This window comes from Oncorhynchus tshawytscha, unplaced genomic scaffold, assembly GCF_018296145.1.
Source record: "Oncorhynchus tshawytscha isolate Ot180627B unplaced genomic scaffold, Otsh_v2.0 Un_scaffold_7589_pilon_pilon, whole genome shotgun sequence".
Taxonomy (NCBI): Eukaryota; Metazoa; Chordata; class Actinopteri; order Salmoniformes; family Salmonidae; genus Oncorhynchus; species Oncorhynchus tshawytscha.
Genome location: NW_024609826.1, coordinates 1204208 through 1222053, shown reverse-complemented (window position 1 = coordinate 1222053; position 17846 = coordinate 1204208). Strand labels below are relative to the sequence as shown.

The 17846-nt window shown below is 43.8% G+C and overlaps 2 protein-coding genes across 5 annotated transcripts in view; one reads left to right on the top strand and one right to left on the bottom strand.

Annotated features, from left to right (window-relative positions):
* The first annotated feature begins 4420 nt into the window (after positions 1 to 4420).
* Positions 4421 to 14254, top strand: ctnnb1 (catenin (cadherin-associated protein), beta 1). Of its 4 annotated transcripts, none has more exons than XM_042319126.1 (17): positions 4421 to 4588; positions 8037 to 8087; positions 8209 to 8433; positions 8619 to 8872; positions 8989 to 9227; positions 9682 to 9883; positions 10029 to 10173; positions 10332 to 10435; positions 10552 to 10581; positions 10839 to 11177; positions 11341 to 11499; positions 11611 to 11730; positions 11899 to 12049; positions 12296 to 12417; positions 12751 to 12811; positions 13145 to 13369; positions 13536 to 14254. In XM_042319126.1, the coding sequence occupies exons 2-16, from the start codon at positions 8075 to 8077 to the stop codon at positions 13351 to 13353; spliced, it is 2373 nt and encodes a 790-aa protein (XP_042175060.1). In that variant the 5' UTR covers positions 4421 to 4588; positions 8037 to 8074; the 3' UTR covers positions 13354 to 13369; positions 13536 to 14254. The 4 variants fall into 4 exon arrangements, with proteins under 4 accessions (XP_042175060.1, XP_042175063.1, XP_042175062.1 ...); XM_042319127.1 differs by lacking the exon at positions 4421 to 4588 and adding an exon at positions 5578 to 5852; XM_042319129.1 differs by lacking the exon at positions 13145 to 13369.
* The window catches only part of ulk4 (unc-51 like kinase 4), a 251125-nt gene continuing 246812 nt past the window's right edge, over positions 13534 to 17846 (bottom strand). The window contains exons 36-37 of the mRNA XM_042319135.1: positions 15473 to 15561; positions 13534 to 14597 (exon numbers count right to left, since the gene is read on the bottom strand). Of these exons, the coding sequence (XP_042175069.1) occupies positions 14534 to 14597; positions 15473 to 15561 (153 nt within the window). The 3' untranslated portion in view covers positions 13534 to 14533. The remainder of the gene's footprint in view (positions 14598 to 15472; positions 15562 to 17846) is intronic.

Here is a 17846-nt window from a genome sequence, read left to right as displayed (position 1 = left end):
TCTACAATAGTTACTGCCAGTGCCAATAGTCCCTCCCTATGTCTGTCTATTACCACTGTGAACAGAGGGACCCAGGGCCCTCCCTATGTCTGTCTATTACCACTGTGAACAGAGGGACCCAGGGCCCTCCCTATGTCTGTCTATTACCACTGTGAACAGAGGGACCCAGGGCACTGGTGGATTGTAATGAAATTTGCTGTATTTGTTGAATGTGAACACTTATTTCAACATTATAGGAGTAAGGACAGGCATTTCTTTATTTTTTACTTCAGTTTATTTTAGTAAATACTTTCTTAACACTTATTTTTCTTAAAACTGCATTGTTGGTTAAGGGCTTTAAGGTCTACACCTGTTGTATTCGGCAAATGGGACAAACAAAATGTAATTTGATTTTTAATTTGAGGTAGAAATGTATTGTATCCCCCTCATGTCTACATGTTACAGAGGAACCCAGGACCCTGGTGGCTCACCTTGCCTTGCACCTACTACTATTGTCTCTGCAAGGATGTAGGATCAGGCCCTTTGGCTGAGTAGAGGTCAGGGGACACAATCCTATGTGCATACAAGTGGGTTTAAAGTGCCCCCTCCTTTCACCGTGAAAGAAAAGAGACCCTCCCCTCAGCATATAGCATCAATTCCAGCAGCTTCCCAAGGGACCACGTTCTTTCTCTTGCATCCGGGTGCTGTTCCTCTCTCTCTCACTTTCTCACAGACACTCACACACAGCCTAATGTAACCAATCACAACAGAGCTCCATGAGTAACCCCAGCCTTTCGTAAGCCCTCCTGGCAGTGACTGAGACCTGTGACTTCCCCAGTACACGTGAACCCATTGGGAGAGAATAGGCTTTGCACATGTAATCCTTGTCTCTATGTTTATTTTTTGGTTCATAGACTCTTTCCTTCAGCGGGGAGAATGTGTGCTTAAAATGAGGCGTAGTGATTCCCAACCACGCAAAAGGCCTGATGAATCTGCACTGTGTGTGTGTGTGTGTGTGTGTGTGTGTGTGTGTGTGTGTGTGTGTGTGTGTGTGTGTGTGTGTGTGTGTGTGTGTGTGTGTGTGTGTGTGCGTGTGCGTGCGTGCGTGTGTGTGTGATTTATACCAATGTACTGTAATGACAATCTAACTATTGTGGGAAGGGATTCAAATGAAATATCTTAGTATTCATGTAGTATTGAAAAGCACATTTCAAGTACTCCTGATAATCTGGTAATACAAATATAGATAATTTTAACAAAATGAAAGGGTGCAGGAACAATAGTTATATTTTTTCCCATAGTGCACGTTTCTCACAATATGCAACATGGTCATGATTGAATCTTGCCCAACAAGTATCATTATGTTACTGTATATTTTTTATTACACAGATTACACTCTGAATATTTTCCCACATCATCGCCTTAGTTTTCAACACAAACAATTCAAATCAGACTAGTGTCAGTCGTATTTCTCTGAAATTCTCTCCTCCATTATGAGTGTTTTGTCAAAGTAACTCCCACAAAACATATAGAACCAATTGACGGCTTGACATTGCCTCTTTTGTCATTGGATCATTTGATCAATAATTATAGAATGCACCTTCTCTTTTTCTCTCGAAGAGCTACTGTTTTCAGAAATATATACATTTCTGAAGATTCCTATTGTGGATCTGAAAATCTGTGTGTTATGCACTTATTATCATAGTAATTTAAATATACTATATGCACTTTGTCTATTTATGATTTATCAGTGGGTTTCACAGTAACAGTATTTTGAATTGTTTTATTTCTAAATTAAATGTAATTATTTTCTTTAAGGCCCAGTGAAGTCACCATGCGGTAAATTAGTTAATAGACCAATAACAAAGAGAGTTCCAAACCTCTGCCAATAACATCTAGTTTTCTGTTTTCCCTTCCCCACTCAGACCACTCCCAGACAGTCCTAGCAAATTTCTTGCTTGAGAAATTGTTTTTTGCTAAAAGCTATTTTGGTCCATTTGAATGGAAATCTATTACAATAAGGTACTTAAATTGTTACCCAGAAATGATTTGATATTGATTTAAAAATGGCTGCATTGGGCCTTCAATATAATTGTTTTGCCTTGGAATCTACATTTACAATACTGTACTGTTATCCATTCAGACCTTGCATATTGACTTGGGTACTGCATATAATGTCTTAATGTTTACACCCTGACTGTTCATCAGAACGTATTGAGGTCAAAACAAATCTACAGGATTTTTTTGGGAACAAATGTAATTTATCACTGATGTAATTCCTGTAATATTTTTGTATAAACGATCGTTGGCATGTCACATCTAGGCCTAGTGTTCATTATATATTCCCGCCAATACAATTCCCTTAAAAACAATATTGTAAATAAAGATGTGAAACGAATCTCTGTGTCCACATAATACTGTCACCTGAAGGTTATCTATAAGAGAGAGTTTTTTTGGTCAGGTGAGTACTACACTTAATAAAGTACTGACAAAGGCATAACATTTGGGGTCACATTTGGCAAACCTTTGCTCCCAGTCAACTGAGACCCTGCTTTATTTTTGGACAGGAATCCTCCTGACCATGAACGTTTTGGTAAGAACGTCTACTGCAGTGCCTTGTTAGCCATATTTTGCGGAGAGTATAGTTGTTACTGTACATACTTTTAGATTCTCATGCAATTAACAACTCATTCCTTGTGTGAATCTCATTTATTTATTTTATTGTCCATTTTTTAAAATCATTTCAGATATGAGTCTATTTTTATTTTATTTTTTACATTAGACTAGAATTGATTGCATTGAAATGGAATTGACACCAACCCTGTAAAACATCCATGATTAAACCCATTTTTCATGAGCTGAAATAAAAGATCCCAGAAATTTTCCCTACGCACAAAAAAACGTATTTGTCTCAAACGTTGTGCACAAATTTGTTCTCATCCCTGTTAGTGAGCATTTCTCGTTTGCCAAAATAATCAATTTACCTGACAGGTGTGACATATCAAGAAGCTGATTTAACGGCATGATCATGACACAGGTGCACCTTGTGCTGGGGACAATAAAAGGCCACCCATGGCTGTGCCCCTGCTCAGTCATGTGAAATCCATAGATTAGGGCGTCATTTGTTTATTTTAATTGACTGATTTCCTTTTATAAACTGTAACACATTTGTTTCTGATTGCAGCTTCAGTAAAATATTTTAAATGGTTGTGTTTATATTTTTGTTCAGTATTTATTGCATTGCCACATTTTTTTCTGATTGCAGCTTCCTTGTGGGGAATATTAATCTTCTAGGATGTTATTCACAAAGGGATATTCAGGTATACTAAATCTATCTCAAGGCCATCAGACTGCTAAACAGCAATCCCTAACTCAGAGAGGCTGCTGCCGACATTGAGACCCAATCACTGGCCACTTTAATAAATGGATCAATAGTCACTTTAAACAATGCCACATTAAACAATGCCACTTTAATCATGTTTACGTATCTTACATTACTCATATCATATGTATATACTGTATTTTATACCATCTATAGCACCTTGACTATGCCACTCAGCCATCGCTCATCCATATATTTATATGTACACATTCTCATTCACCCCTTTAGATTTGTGTGTATTAGGTAGTTGTTAGATATTACTGCACTGTCAGGAGTAGAAGCACAAGTATTTCGCTACACTTACATGATCTGCTAACCATGTGTATGTGACCAATACAATTTGATTTGTATGATGAAGTATTTAGTACTAGATAAACATGACACAATGTTGTGGAAAATATAGAAAGGAAATCAAGGTGATCATAAAACCATCATGTATCTTGAGTCATGACTGTCGCAACATTATATGGAATCAGGTGAATCGTTTTGAAAAAAATAAACAGTTCCTACACACACTACATTCCAAATACCCTTAGTATATTCTGAGCAGTGCCTAGGCTAGAGATAAGCTATTTTCAGACATGCAGTAGAACTAAATTCCTCTGAGAACGTTTTCAGTATACCATTGTGAATGTCTCTTTAGTTAATTCAGTTTGAAACAATAAGCTGTCCGTTTTAGCATTCCGAACCGAAGTACTGCAATTTTTTTGATAATTATGTGATGTCCATTGAAGAATTTTTCAGTCCAATCCATAGATGCATTCCTGGTCTTCATCCTAATTTATGGAAAAGGTACACTGCCGGAACTTCATACCATCTGGATTCATACGCCGATTTTATGATCAGGATTTGTTCTGTCCTTTTATGAAATACAATACATTATAGTTGTATGAAGTTGTTTTAAGATTGTTTCTAATATACATATATATATAACGGACATCACTTTGATAATTTGATAAAGACCATGATATGGTATCTATTTTATTCCTACATGCGGAAGGATAGAGTTGCCACATAATTGTAATTCGGTCTATTACAGTGCGACGCCATCTTAAACCCAATGATTCAACAGCAGTAACCAAGTTGTTCCTTGACTGCTGAGGGGCTAGTCGAAGGACTCGCTTGTGATTGTAATTTTAACGTATTTTTTTATATTTTTTTCTCCCCACGAGGCGTTGGTTTTATCCACCTAAACGCGAGGAGACCGATTTGTGGCTTTTGACAAGGGTAGGCATCTTCGTAAATTTTTTTATATTTATTTTATTTGGATTTGACATCGAATGTATTGCGTTGTATTTGGTTGGTAGCTAGCTAAGTTAGCTAGTTTGTAGGTAAATGTTTCCCGCAGTCCAAAGGCGGTGGCAAGCAATCTGAATATCAGCGCGTCGTGATCACGACAACTGGAGTCGTACAGAATTGATTGGAATTCACAAATACAGTTTTATCAGAAACGAATTGAATTCATTTTTAGCCAGCTAGCCATGGTGGTAGCAGGCTGCGCCATGGCCCGGACACTCCCCGCTAGCTAGCGTTTGCTAGCTGCCGAAAACGAGGTGATTTGCTAGCTAGGTCAACATTCCGGCGCTTTGACTCATGTTAGTGGTCGTGAGAAACAACTGTCTAGTTAGCAACTATTGATACAGCTGACTGGAACGTTTTGCCCTGTTACTTTTCAATTGGCTTGAACTGGGAGACATTTAAGTAACGTTAGCAAGCTAGTTAAGACTAATGATGGAGAGAATTTTTCAATCAAGCAGCTAACGTTGGCCGGCTAGCTAGATAATAGTAAGAGGTTCCATTTTTGCTAGTGTCACTAGCTACGTCGAAATGGATGGCAATAGCGCAAACACTATCCTACGTCCAACAGTAACTTTAAATTCATCAACTGATTTTATTGTAAATAAAGTAACATCATTTCAATGTAAGATGCCCATTGTAACTAAGTTTGATTTGTTAGCTAACATTATCAAAGTCAACTAATATTGTTTAATTTCGTCAAACGTGATAGCTGTCAATAAATCAAGTTTTGTTTTAGCAACTGGGTAAAACTGTTTTACTGGACGTCAAGTTAAACAAAGACCGACAAATTCCTTAGCCGTTGTGATTTGAGAGGAAGTTGAGGAGGAGCTTGACTGAAATTTGAGTCGTTGTTGCTCATCGGAAATTCGGGCAGACTGAAGTGGACTTGGTTGTATGTGGGGGTGGGGAGCTAGCTCGCTGGTGGAAGATTTTTCTGCTCTTGCCACCAATTTCTAGTGAAACACAGCGGAACTACTCCGGAAATACCCCACGTTTAATCGGGATCATCTCATCTTGATATTTGGAAGAAACGTGCATAATGTCTTTGCCTTGGACATTGTAACGTATCTTATTGTTTGTTAGCCTACAAAATATTGACAATACAATAACGTTGCCACGGATATTGCCGGGATTCATCTACCCACTAACATTTGCATACTTTCCCGGTGGGTTGGTGGCTTACTAAATCACAGTAAGTTATCGAAACTTCGGTCTTGCAAGGTATGACACATACCTCTGTGAATTCATTGTTTCTGAGAATGAAATTGAGTTTTGGTGCCGTACTTTTCTTAACTTTTACAGTAGACGGATGCTGTAAAAGTTGCAGAAAGCAAGGGTATGCATTATGATTGGTTTCATGTCTAGCGCAGTTAATAAGAAACCAAGTCAAAGTCAGGGAAACAGTTCAATTCGTTGCAAGAGTTCCAGTCTATTTGCTTGGATTTTCACTACAGTCAATGACGAGTAGTAGCCTAATACAGTAAACAAGACTTGTTTGCTGAGAATGTTCTTGTTTGACATTGTCATGTATTTTCTTTAAAATCATCTTTATTGATGGGTGGTTAGTTACAATCTTAGCTGCAATTGAATGGCTAAATGCTCTAAAATAATTTGGCCATGATAGTATGCACAGTAGGCCAAAGTGTGGACCAGGAATTCGTAGTTGTGACTGCTGACCGTGCACATTGCTCTGAGGGGGAGCGATTGTGGTCTCATGCAGCTCACAATACAGCTTTCTCTGGTAGTTTCTCTGACAGCCACGTTCACATGTTGCTACGTTTAACTCTTGGAAATGTTCATTTGTTTATGTTCTCCTCTGAATTTCTCAATTGCTTTCCATATGTTTACCATTATGTCGGTAGGCTTGGTTGTATCCTAGATAGGCAACCTTTGCAAATTCATCTATGTTCCTCAAACTATCGCTCTTCTGGTGCTCTAGGAATCCATGTCCCTTGAAACAGCCTATTAGGTCCCAGTGTCTTTAGCCCAGGGCAATATGGTAGTGTTTTCAGCCAGACTCCCTCCACCACAGATGTCTGCTGTTTTGACTACTAGCCTCTAAGTGGATGCATTGCAAGCAGATGTGCTGAATAATCTCCATAGAAACTGTGAGTGATTATTAAACATGAGTATGAGGACAAGTATCCCATCATAGCCCCTTAAAGTGCAGCCTCCTAATCTGTGATTCATACTGCTCTTTACAGTTTAAATTGAAGCAATCAGATTGAATTGCCAGGGATTGTTTTGGATATTGATTGGTTTGCTGCAGTTTATTAAACTTATTGTCTGCTGCTGGGTTCTGATAATGACCCAAATTGGGTAGTGAGCAAAGCTGTTTTCCCATCTGACTCTGTCAGTGTAGCTACTGCTCTGCATGTGGGTTTTAACTTGCCCACCAGAGGGTCTGGTGAGATCCTGTTTTTGTTTTTTTGTGTGTGTGGGGGGGAGGGGGGGTACTGTAGTAGAACTGACTAACTTGAATGGATTTCATTACCTTCTTGTATAACCTAAAACACAGTTGTGATGGTATCTCTGCTAATGCTGCAGCAAGGTGTTTTGTTGGGCTGGGATGATACCAGTGTTGCAAAATAAAAGGTTAATTTCAAATAACAAAGCACAAGTTTCAGTCCTTTAAAAAAGTATGTAAAATATTGTGCTATAGCTTGGAAAATACAATTGACTTTGGGTGACATTTGTTTCCAACATTATGGCTGTTTTCCTAAATATTAAATCTGCGTCATATTTAGTTTCCTTGCCATGATACTTGTATGGTGATACTGGTATCCTTATGGCCCTAGTGTTTTGCATTGGACCTGTGAGGGATCATGTTATGTTCATAGATTTGTTTTTACATCACTGTCACTTGTGAAGCTAAAGGATTTTAAAAGCGCCATATTCCCTACAGTGCTTTTTAGTTCAGTTTGTCTTATTTAAAAATGTGTTTGTAGTAAATATTTCAGCTTTTATTTTGAGTTGTCTGAAATGTGGTGTATAAATAAAGCTTGATTTGCTCTTCTAGAACCCAGAATATAGGGTCGAATAGAACTCTTTGGTATTCTTGTTTATTACTCCAAGGGACTGTACTTAACAGATTGGTAGCACATCCTCAAATGAAGACTGTCTTTGAAGTCCCAACCCCCATTCCCCACTTTTTTTATTTGGCCTCCATTAGTTTAGCTGCCAAGTTAATGCTTCATACATTTAGCCACCAAGTTAGCAGTTCATTTGATGTCTAGGTAATGCAGCCCTGATTCAGTTTTTTTCCCTCTGCTGGAATTTAGCTGGTCCAATGAAAAGGTTGCTTTGTGCTATTTGTTTTGGCATGAGCTGAGGTGGAAATGACTATGAATGAACTTTGCTGTTCTGGTACTTTCAGATCTGGAAGCTGTGCAGGCTGTGGGTTTTGAAAGTAACATGGCTTCCCAGTGTAAGTATTCAGCTTTTTAGAATAACTTAAACATTGCTACCACTGATTTTAATTCAACGGTCTTCCCCTCTGGTTGAACTGCCTCCAAGTAACCTACCGCTGGTTGTTTTCTAATGTCTAGCTGATCTGATGGAGCTGGACATGGCCATGGAGCCTGACCGGAAGGCTGCAGTGAGCCACTGGCAGCAGCAGTCGTACCTGGACTCTGGTATCCACTCAGGGGCTACCACCACCGCCCCCTCCCTGAGTGGGAAGGGCAACCCAGAGGAGGAGGATGTGGATAACCAGGTGCTGTACGAGTGGGAGCAGGGCTTCTCTCAGTCCTTCACACAAGATCAAGTGTCAGGTAAAAAAAAAATACACTACAATACCATGGGAATGCTTGACTGGGATTTTGAACATGTCACATGGTATGAAGTTAATGGATAGTAGTTAGTACTTTATTCTACTGACAAACCTCAGCTTTGGCTCCTTTAGAGGAACCTGGCCACCATCTTAGAGAAGTGGCTCTGACCTAACCCCTCTCTCCAGACATTGACGGGCAGTATGCCATGACCAGAGCCCAGAGGGTGCGTGCGGCCATGTTTCCAGAGACCCTGGACGAGGGCATGCAGCTCCCCTCCACCCAGTTTGATGGGGCCCACCCCACCAACGTGCAGCGGCTGGCTGAGCCCTCTCAGATGCTGAAGCATGCCGTGGTGAACCTCATCAACTATCAGGATGACGCCGAGCTGGCCACGCGTGCCATCCCTGAGCTGACCAAACTACTCAACGACGAGGACCAGGTGCGTACAGCTAACCACAACTGGCCCGCTTTGGTCCCCAACCAAGAAATGCACCTGACTTAATGGTGTTAGATTGTATAGAGTACTGACCTCTTCTCCTGTCTTCATTCCTCCAGGTGGTGGTGAACAAGGCTGCAGTGATGGTGCACCAGTTGTCCAAGAAGGAGGCTAGCCGCCACGCCATCATGCGCTCCCCCCAGATGGTGTCGGCAATTGTGCGCACCATGCAGAACACCAACGATGTGGAGACGGCACGCTGCACTGCCGGCACCCTGCACAACCTGTCCCACCACAGAGAGGGTCTGCTGGCCATCTTCAAGTCCGGGGGCATCCCCGCCCTTGTCAAAATGCTTGGGTATGTCGGTCAGCCCCTGGACTGTAACCTGACCAGTCTCTTGAGTTTCTAAGGAAGTTGTTTTTAAGATGAACTGCACAGAATCACTGATCTACAAGTCCCCCTGCATATCACTAACTGTTCATTATGTGGTCAAGATTAGAGGTTGTGTGCAACGTCTTGCTCTAACTCAGTATCCCCCCCCCCCCTTTTTTTGTGTTGCTCTAGCGCTTCACAGCTGAGTCAGAAAACTAACTCGTCAAGCTTTGATTATTTTATCAGCTGTCGTGTTAAGGCAAAAACCAAAATGTGCACCCTCTTGGGTTCCCCAGGACTGAGTTGGGGGAAATGCTGCTCTAACTGTTCCCCCCCCTCAAACAGGGGAGAACAGTTAGCTAGTTTCTCTGCCATGTAGTTACCTTCCTGTGTGTTCAGTTAGCCTTTGGTACCATCCAACCTAAAACTGTCTCCTTAGGTCCCCAGTGGACTCAGTGCTGTTCTACGCCATCACCACCCTACACAACCTGCTGCTCCACCAGGAGGGTGCCAAGATGGCTGTGCGTCTGGCCGGGGGCCTGCAGAAAATGGTGGCCTTGCTCAACAAGACCAACGTCAAATTCCTCGCCATCACAACAGATTGCCTTCAGATTCTTGCCTACGGCAACCAAGAAAGCAAGGTAAGGAATTTAAATGAAAATCAGTTTAATTTACTGATCTCTTGGTTTTAGACATCTTTGATGCTTCGCTCTGTCCCTTAATTCGGACATTAATTGTGATCCATCTTGGTGTATTTTAAACGTCTTTGATGCTACCCATTCCCAGCTTATCATTCTGGCCAGCGGTGGGCCCCAGGCCCTGGTCAACATCATGAGGACATACACATATGAAAAGCTGTTGTGGACTACCAGTAGAGTTCTCAAAGTGCTCTCTGTCTGCTCCAGCAATAAGCCTGCCATCGTAGAGGCTGGTACGTACTACCTTTTATGGACCTTATTGATTCTGCCTCAGTTAAAAAAAATATATATAAAAATGCATATTGCAAAGTGGGTTCTTGCTCACCTTAGTTCAGTTGGCTCTCCACTGATACTCACAGTGAGCTGGGCTAAAGGCTGTGTGTTTCTCCAGGTGGTATGCAGGCTCTTGGGCTTCACCTCACAGACCCCAGTCAGAGACTAGTCCAGAACTGCCTGTGGACCCTCAGGAACCTGTCAGACGCTGCCACCAAACAGGTGAGGAGCCGTCCCCCACTAGTACACCTCTGTTCCTCTTTCCTACACCTTTCCTTCCTGAATTCTTCCTACATAAGAGCTCTCTTTCTGTCTCCCTGCCTTTTTCCATGGAGAAGACGACCTTAGCTGAAGTAGATGTGATGCAGGTAAAAGTAGTCCTTCCTGCCTTTCTGTGTTGGAGCTGTGGCTAGTCAGAGCCCACTTCATCTACAGCTCAGCTCATCGTACCCTTACAGTTCAGCTGACTTACTAAAGGCTCATTAGAGTAAAGCGTTAAACCCACCTGAAGAAGAGGAATTAGTGTAAGGATCTCTCTGAGAAGAAGCGGTCAGTGTAAGGCTGTCTGGTGGTTGGCTGTGTTGGTCTGGATGAGACATGCCGGTGTATTCCTTTCCTCTAACAGGAGGGTATGGAAGGTCTGCTGGGGACCCTGGTCCAGCTCCTGGGCTCTGATGACATCAACGTGGTGACGTGTGCTGCCGGCATACTGTCCAACCTCACCTGCAACAACTACAAGAACAAGATGATGGTGTGTCAGGTTGGGGGGATTGAGGCGCTGGTCCGTACCGTGCTGCGTGCCGGAGACCGCGAGGACATCACTGAGCCGGCCATCTGCGCCCTGCGCCACCTCACCAGCCGCCACCAGGATGCTGAGATGGCCCAGAATGCTGTGCGGCTTCACTACGGCCTGCCTGTGGTGGTCAAGCTGCTGCATCCCCCCTCCCACTGGCCCCTCATCAAGGTAATGTTTGTTTTATGAAAATGGGATGTGGCCAATCAACATTTGTTTCCACATTGGTGTAAGTTAGTAGCAGAACCTTCATCTGTAGACTGAGTTCCCTGACTTGGAAATGAGTACTTGTTTATTTAAGTGAAATGGTTTAAATGTGATCTCTTCCTTCCAGGCCACTGTGGGCCTAATCCGTAACCTGGCTCTGTGTCCAGCCAACCATGCCCCTCTGCGTGAGCAGGGGGCCATCCCCAGACTGGTGCAACTGCTGGTCAGAGCCCACCAGGACACCCAGAGACGCACCTCCATGGGAGGCACCCAGCAGCAGTTTGTGGTAAGACGTGCACACAAGCGTAACATACACAGTGCATTGGTCTCCCAATAAGTGCACAGTTTCCTCAATGCTCTCTGTAGTCTCTGAACTAACGGTTGTCCTGCACCACAGGAGGGAGTTCGTATGGAGGAGATCGTGGAGGGCTGTACTGGCGCTCTGCACATCCTGGCTAGAGACGTCCACAACAGAATCGTCATAAGAGGACTCAACACCATTCCACTCTTTGTCCAGGTAAGACCTCTAAGCAACTTAAATGTACTGCTCCTCACAGCTACAGAATTTGGATCTTTCTCTTTCCAATTTGAACTACACAATTTAATTAAAAAAATATATATATAATCTGATAAACTAATCTGATCTTTGCAACTCCTGTACCTTCCTCCTCTCTTGTTGCTGCAGCTGTTGTATTCTCCAATTGAGAACATTCAGCGTGTGGCTGCAGGAGTTCTGTGTGAGTTGGCCCAGGACAAGGAGGCAGCGGAGGCCATCGAGGCTGAGGGCGCCACCGCCCCCCTCACAGAGCTGCTTCACTCCAGAAACGAGGGCGTGGGTGAGTTAACAGGCCTCTGTCCACAACCAGCTCTATTGGCGCCTCAGAACTCTTATGATTATTAAGCCCACAAATAAATGCAAATGGCTGCCATTCTAGAGCTATGCAGGTCTGTCAGTCATGGGAATTCTAGAATATCTATGGTTTAGGCCTCTGTCCAGAAGGATCTGTCTAGCTGGCCGTTGGTGCATTACGTTCTATAGATGGTTAAGAGAGACGACTCAACCCTGTTTGTTCTCTCCTCAGCCACCTATGCTGCTGCTGTTCTGTTCCGTATGTCTGAAGACAAGCCCCAGGACTATAAGAAGCGTCTGTCTGTGGAGCTCACCAGCTCCCTGTTCAGGACGGAGCCTATGACCTGGAACGAGGTGCGCTGCTGTTCAGTCACTTCTGTCTGCTGCGTCTCAAATGGCACGCGGCTTATGGGCCCTGGTCAGAAGTTGTGCACTATAAAGGGAATTAGGGTGCCATTTGGGAAGCAGCCTGGGAGACAAATTACGTGAAGTGTCATACTTTAAAAGAACTTTAAAGTATTAGATGTGCTTGGATCTGGAGCCAGGATTCTGTCTTTACTAAGGAAGTGTCTTGTGTTCATGGCCCATGACACAACTTCTGGGCAGAACACCTCAGGGCTATTAGTGATTACTGTCTGACGTGATCCTCGTTCCTGATGTTGTGTTCTCTTGTCCTTCTCTCTCTAGACAGGAGATCTGGGCCTGGACATCGGCGCTCAGGGAGATGCCCTGGGCTACCGTCAGGAAGGTAAGTACTGTCTCATGGTGCCTTGTCCTGGTGTGCAGCTCTCAAACTGCTGCTCACATAACAGCCCAGCTCTCAGCCAGCACCTGGGCTCCTCCAGCAGCAACCCCCTGACACTAACTCCCCCGGCCCCACTGTGCTAGCTAAAGCTTGCAACTGGTCAGCAGCACAACTGTCCACTTTAGCTTGGAGACCAAGTAGTTTGGATTTGTAGTGGCTTTGTCTGGATTGGTACTGTGATTGGTTGTGTTGATCCTACTACTGTGTGGTGCTTGTGTTAATAAGCTCTAACAAGTGTGTGTGTGTGCTCCCTCCCTCCATCACTTCCATTGGCAGACCCTAGCTATCGCTCCTTCCACTCTGGGGGATATGGGCAGGACTCCATGGGTATGGACTCCATGATGGACCATGACATGGGTGCCCACCACCCCGGCCCTGAATACCCAGTCGACGGGCTGCCCGACCTGGGCCACGCCCAAGACCTGATCGATGGGCTTCCCCCAGGCGACAGCAATCAGTTGGCTTGGTTTGATACTGACCTGTAAATAGACTACTTTTTAGGTAAGGAGCTGTGTTAAGACTAGGCACCACGGCTGTGTTTGGCGGTGACAGGCTGGTGCATGCTGGGACTTCTACTACTGTGGCTGAAGTTTCTAACGCTGCTCTTCTAGCTTGTCTTCATGCTCTGTGGTCCCATAGTAATGCCGGTGCCTCTCCTCTTCTCCAGGTGTATCGTCTGATCTGAATGAACCTGCATTGTGATTTGGCTGGAGAAGTTGCTGGGAGGTTTTTGAAAGTGGGCTAGTATCTCAGAAAGTGCCTGACACACTACTGAAAGCTGAGTTTCCTATGGGAACACGTGGAGTGGAAGTAAAACTTTGTTCTGGTCTTTTGTGGGAGTTAAAACTGCGTTAAAGGAATTCCTGGAGTGGGTTACTCAAAGAAAATGACGCTGAAGAGTGGATCTAAAGATGGAATTTAAAACCCTGGTCTGTATTTTTTTACATTTTATTTTGTATGATTCTTCAGTCTGTAATGGTACTGATATAGCTTGTTATTATACTCGCCTGTCTTTTCTGCACTCATTTGTATCCATTTTAAGTCTCTCGTAGTGTTAAGTTATAGTGGTAATGCTCCAATTAAAATGATATGGTGTAGAACACTAATAATCAGTTGAATTGTATTCTGATCAAGTGTAACATTGTGTAGCTTTTGTATAAAACCAAGAATTGGAAATGGTCCAAATATTTTCTTGCTTTAAGTGTGCACTGTTTGTAGTGTCACAACTGTTCCAAAGGGTCTGTGGGGAGGGCAGCAGTTTCTTTTTTAAATGTCTTTTAGTTCATAGCTGTTCAAGGAGGTGAAAAGAATCCCTAATTATTGTAGCCTGCTGTGCTTATTGGAGACATGGTCATGACTAGACAATAAAAATGGACTTGAATTTCAGCTCTGTCTTGGTGGTTTATGGAACTGACTAGTTTTCAGCTCCTTAGGCTACATGGGGGGCAAATGTACTCTGAACTTGCACAAACGACATCGCTAAAAAAAAATCTAAATTATTGTAAAGTGATATTAGAATGGAACGCAAAACCACAATGGATGCCAGTTTTATTATAAAGCTATAGAGCAAGGCACCATAATGGAGACATGGTTTATGTTGCTGATCACTGATGTGAATTATGGTCCTTCTCGACGCCAATCCAGTGTTGCTGATGAATCAACATTCTAGAATCCAATCCCTGTCAGGATCTCCGCTGCCAGTGAAACCACAGCAACATCAGCATGGGACCTGGGAAGAGATGAGGCCAATGGACAGATGTGATGAAGAGCTCTTCTCCCCAAGCTGTTTTCCTCCATTAAAAACCATTACATTGAAGAACTAGGCTTTCATAAATAGATTTACTTCTTGTAGCCTAAATTCAATTTCAAACACTGCTCTCATTTCTCCCATCTTCAAAAGGCCACATTTTTATTTGGCTACTTGTAGTTGACGACTGACTTGCCCAATGTAGAGTCAACTTTCAAGAGTTGGACAAACTATGCACCTCTCCTGAATGTCACACTGGCAATCAGCAGTAGAAATGATGAAGCCCCCCCAGTTCAGTAAAAAGCTGACCGAGGCAGGAGAAATGTAATCACTCAAATTCAGCGCTATTGCTGCAAGGATTGACATCAAAATGAACTGAGGCTAGTGTTTTTACAGAAATGTTTATTTTGGGTTCTGATGGGGTATAACAGAAAGCCCATGAGGCATATTCAAATGTATGTAGCAACTGCTGATTGCCCCTTTAAGAATCTCAAAAGAAAAATTCCCCTTGGTTGCTATGGTGAGGTGGTGACGTAGTCCAGCAGTCACACATGGAGAGAAGTTTGGAATTTCACAGCCACTTTGCCCCAATATTGTCCAAAGCTCTGCTTCATAAGCCTGGCTTGGCAACTTCAAAGGGATTGTTTTTCCATTTCAGGAAGGGAGAGAGGGAGGCCTCTAGCAGCCCAACAATGGGCCACTATCCCCAGTTCGAGATGCAACGGGCTCAAGGAATCTTTCATCGCACAACCCTGCCTTGGCCTCCCACATGAATGGATCAAAGCAGAGCCCTGAGGACAAAGCTGGAGTTCTAGAGAGAGATCAGAGTGGAGACTGGAGAGAGTCTGAATACACACCTGGCAGAATGACTCAGTCTCTGAAGAACATGGACCAGCTCTTGACCCTCAGCCGAGCTGTACCACAAACTGTCTGTAGTAGCTGGGATCTGGGAAAAAACAAAGACAGAATGACCAAGTACACACTACAAAAACAATGGAGCAGGTTTCACAACTCATATAGCCTTGGGGTTATATTTCTATAGGATGTAGCCAGGCATAGTTCCTACTGAACGAACAGACAAGTCACTCACTGGAGCTTTAAAAGCTAGCCTACATTAGAGCACACACAAAATGGAGGCAGATAAAGGAGGAATGTCTGTGCTAATGGAAAACAGGTGTGTGTTCCCTCCCCTGCCTACTGTTACATTCGAGGCTCCAGCCTTCCGCTCACTGCTCCACAAGCATTTAAAGGCCTACACCGCAGGACCGCAGCAAACCTGCTTTCAAATACATTTTTTTCCCAAAAAATATTTGTTTTGAGCATGCCTGGAGAGCCAGATGTGCAGGGTTCTGAACTTTTGGGACTATTCTATTGGTTCCCATTGCACCAGGCAAACTCAATCAAGCTCAGCTAAAGTATTTGAACCCAGGTCTGGTTCACAGGAGTTGGACTAGAGTAGACATCTGACGTCACGTTGGAAAATCAACAGCAGCAGGGAGACAAAGTGCTGCCCCTATACTGACATCTGGAGCAGGTGCTTTATTACATCTCCTTAGTCCAGCTCAGAAACAGGAAGAGGTGGGGAGACAAGGCAGCCAAGGACTGGTTCCCACTTGACAGGAATGAAAGGAGTGTTTCTGCCTGTGATCTCCAGCTTAGTGTGTAGAGCCTGCATGCAGAACAAAGGGGGCTGACTGAGGGAGAGGGGGCAAAACCCAGTACAGGGGTTATGGAGCCAGGGCCAGGGGGGATCTCAGTATCATCTCTCTGACAATGGAACCTGGAGCTACAGAGCTTCTCCAACCAAGGCAGCCAGGGTCTCTAGTCTCTCCTGTCAACCTGAACTGGGCCACCAGATGAGGTGAGTGATGCAGTCTGGGACTCAAGGCTCCATGCTTCACAGCTTCAAACACAGCATGGACAAAGAGGGAAGGTAGGTTTGGGATTAAGGCAGAGCACAAATTAGAATCTGACTTAATCTTTGCTTGAGGGCGGCCTTAGCTGCAATAGACACAACCCGCCAGCAACCTGACCCCCAAGCCGGCTTCTCGTTTTCCAATCCTCTGGGTGAGAAAAGTTCTGTATCAATGCTACTTCAGTTCAAGGTAATGCTCTGGTCCTTCTTGATAATACCCTCTCTCTCAGACCATCTCATCCCAGAGAGGTGCTGCCTAGAAGGTGAGTCATTGAGTTGTCAGCGGTCCTCGTGGCCTTGTATGTGAGCTGCTCTTTTAGTGGGATGGAAGGTGATGACAAGGCGTCCGTGTTTAATGGATCTGGACGACTAAACCAACTAGCGGGGGTAATTACTCCGCTGGGTTTATGAAGCTGCAAATGCATTTTCATTGTAATCTCCTGTGACATCGCCGGCTCCTTCCACTCTGCCAGCAAAGTACCGCCCGTTGCCAGGCAACAGGGTTATGTACCTCGGAGGAGAGACTTTCCCTAATTCTCTGAGCTCCTCTCTCGTCCTATAATTCTATCCGCTGTAATATTGCTTAATACCCCAGCTGTCTACAACCCCATGCTATTCTCCACAACAATACTGTTTTTTTTTTTTTTACAGATGTCATAATACAATAAGAAATAGACTAGCATTTCCAGGTTCCCTCTTCTTCCCTGGTCCTATTCTTAGTATCCACACAGAACACTATCCAAGAGAACTGTATTATCACCAGTAGGTGGCTAGTAGACAACACACTCCCCTTTTACTGAAATACCCTGCCTGCATGGGTAACAATGTTGAATGAGAAAGCAGCATAGCTTTCCTCTGTGTGCTATTAAACAGTGTCAGACTAAGCGAGTCACTAAAGAACTATGCTTAGCTACAGTTGTCAGCGCTACACAACGTTGGAAAGACGGTTGCGTGCCGTGCAGCAGACAAATTGGAGAGACGGAGGCTTAAAATAGCAGACAGTCACAGCTGGGACCGCTTTTAAACACCTGACCATAAATATGGTCCTCATCTGAGCCTGAGTATGTTTACACTGCTGTGTGTGTGTGTGTGTGTGTGTGTGTGTGTGTGTGTGTGTGTGTGTGTGTGTGTGTGTGTGTGTGTGTGTGTGTGTGAGACAGGGAGATCCATCAGTGAGATGGAGATATAGAGAGAACATGAGAGAGGAAGAGAGGAGAGAACATGAGAGAGGGAACATGAGAGAGAGAACATGAGAGAGAGAACATGAGAGAGGGAACATGAGAGAGAGAACATGAGAGAGGGAACATGAGAGAGAA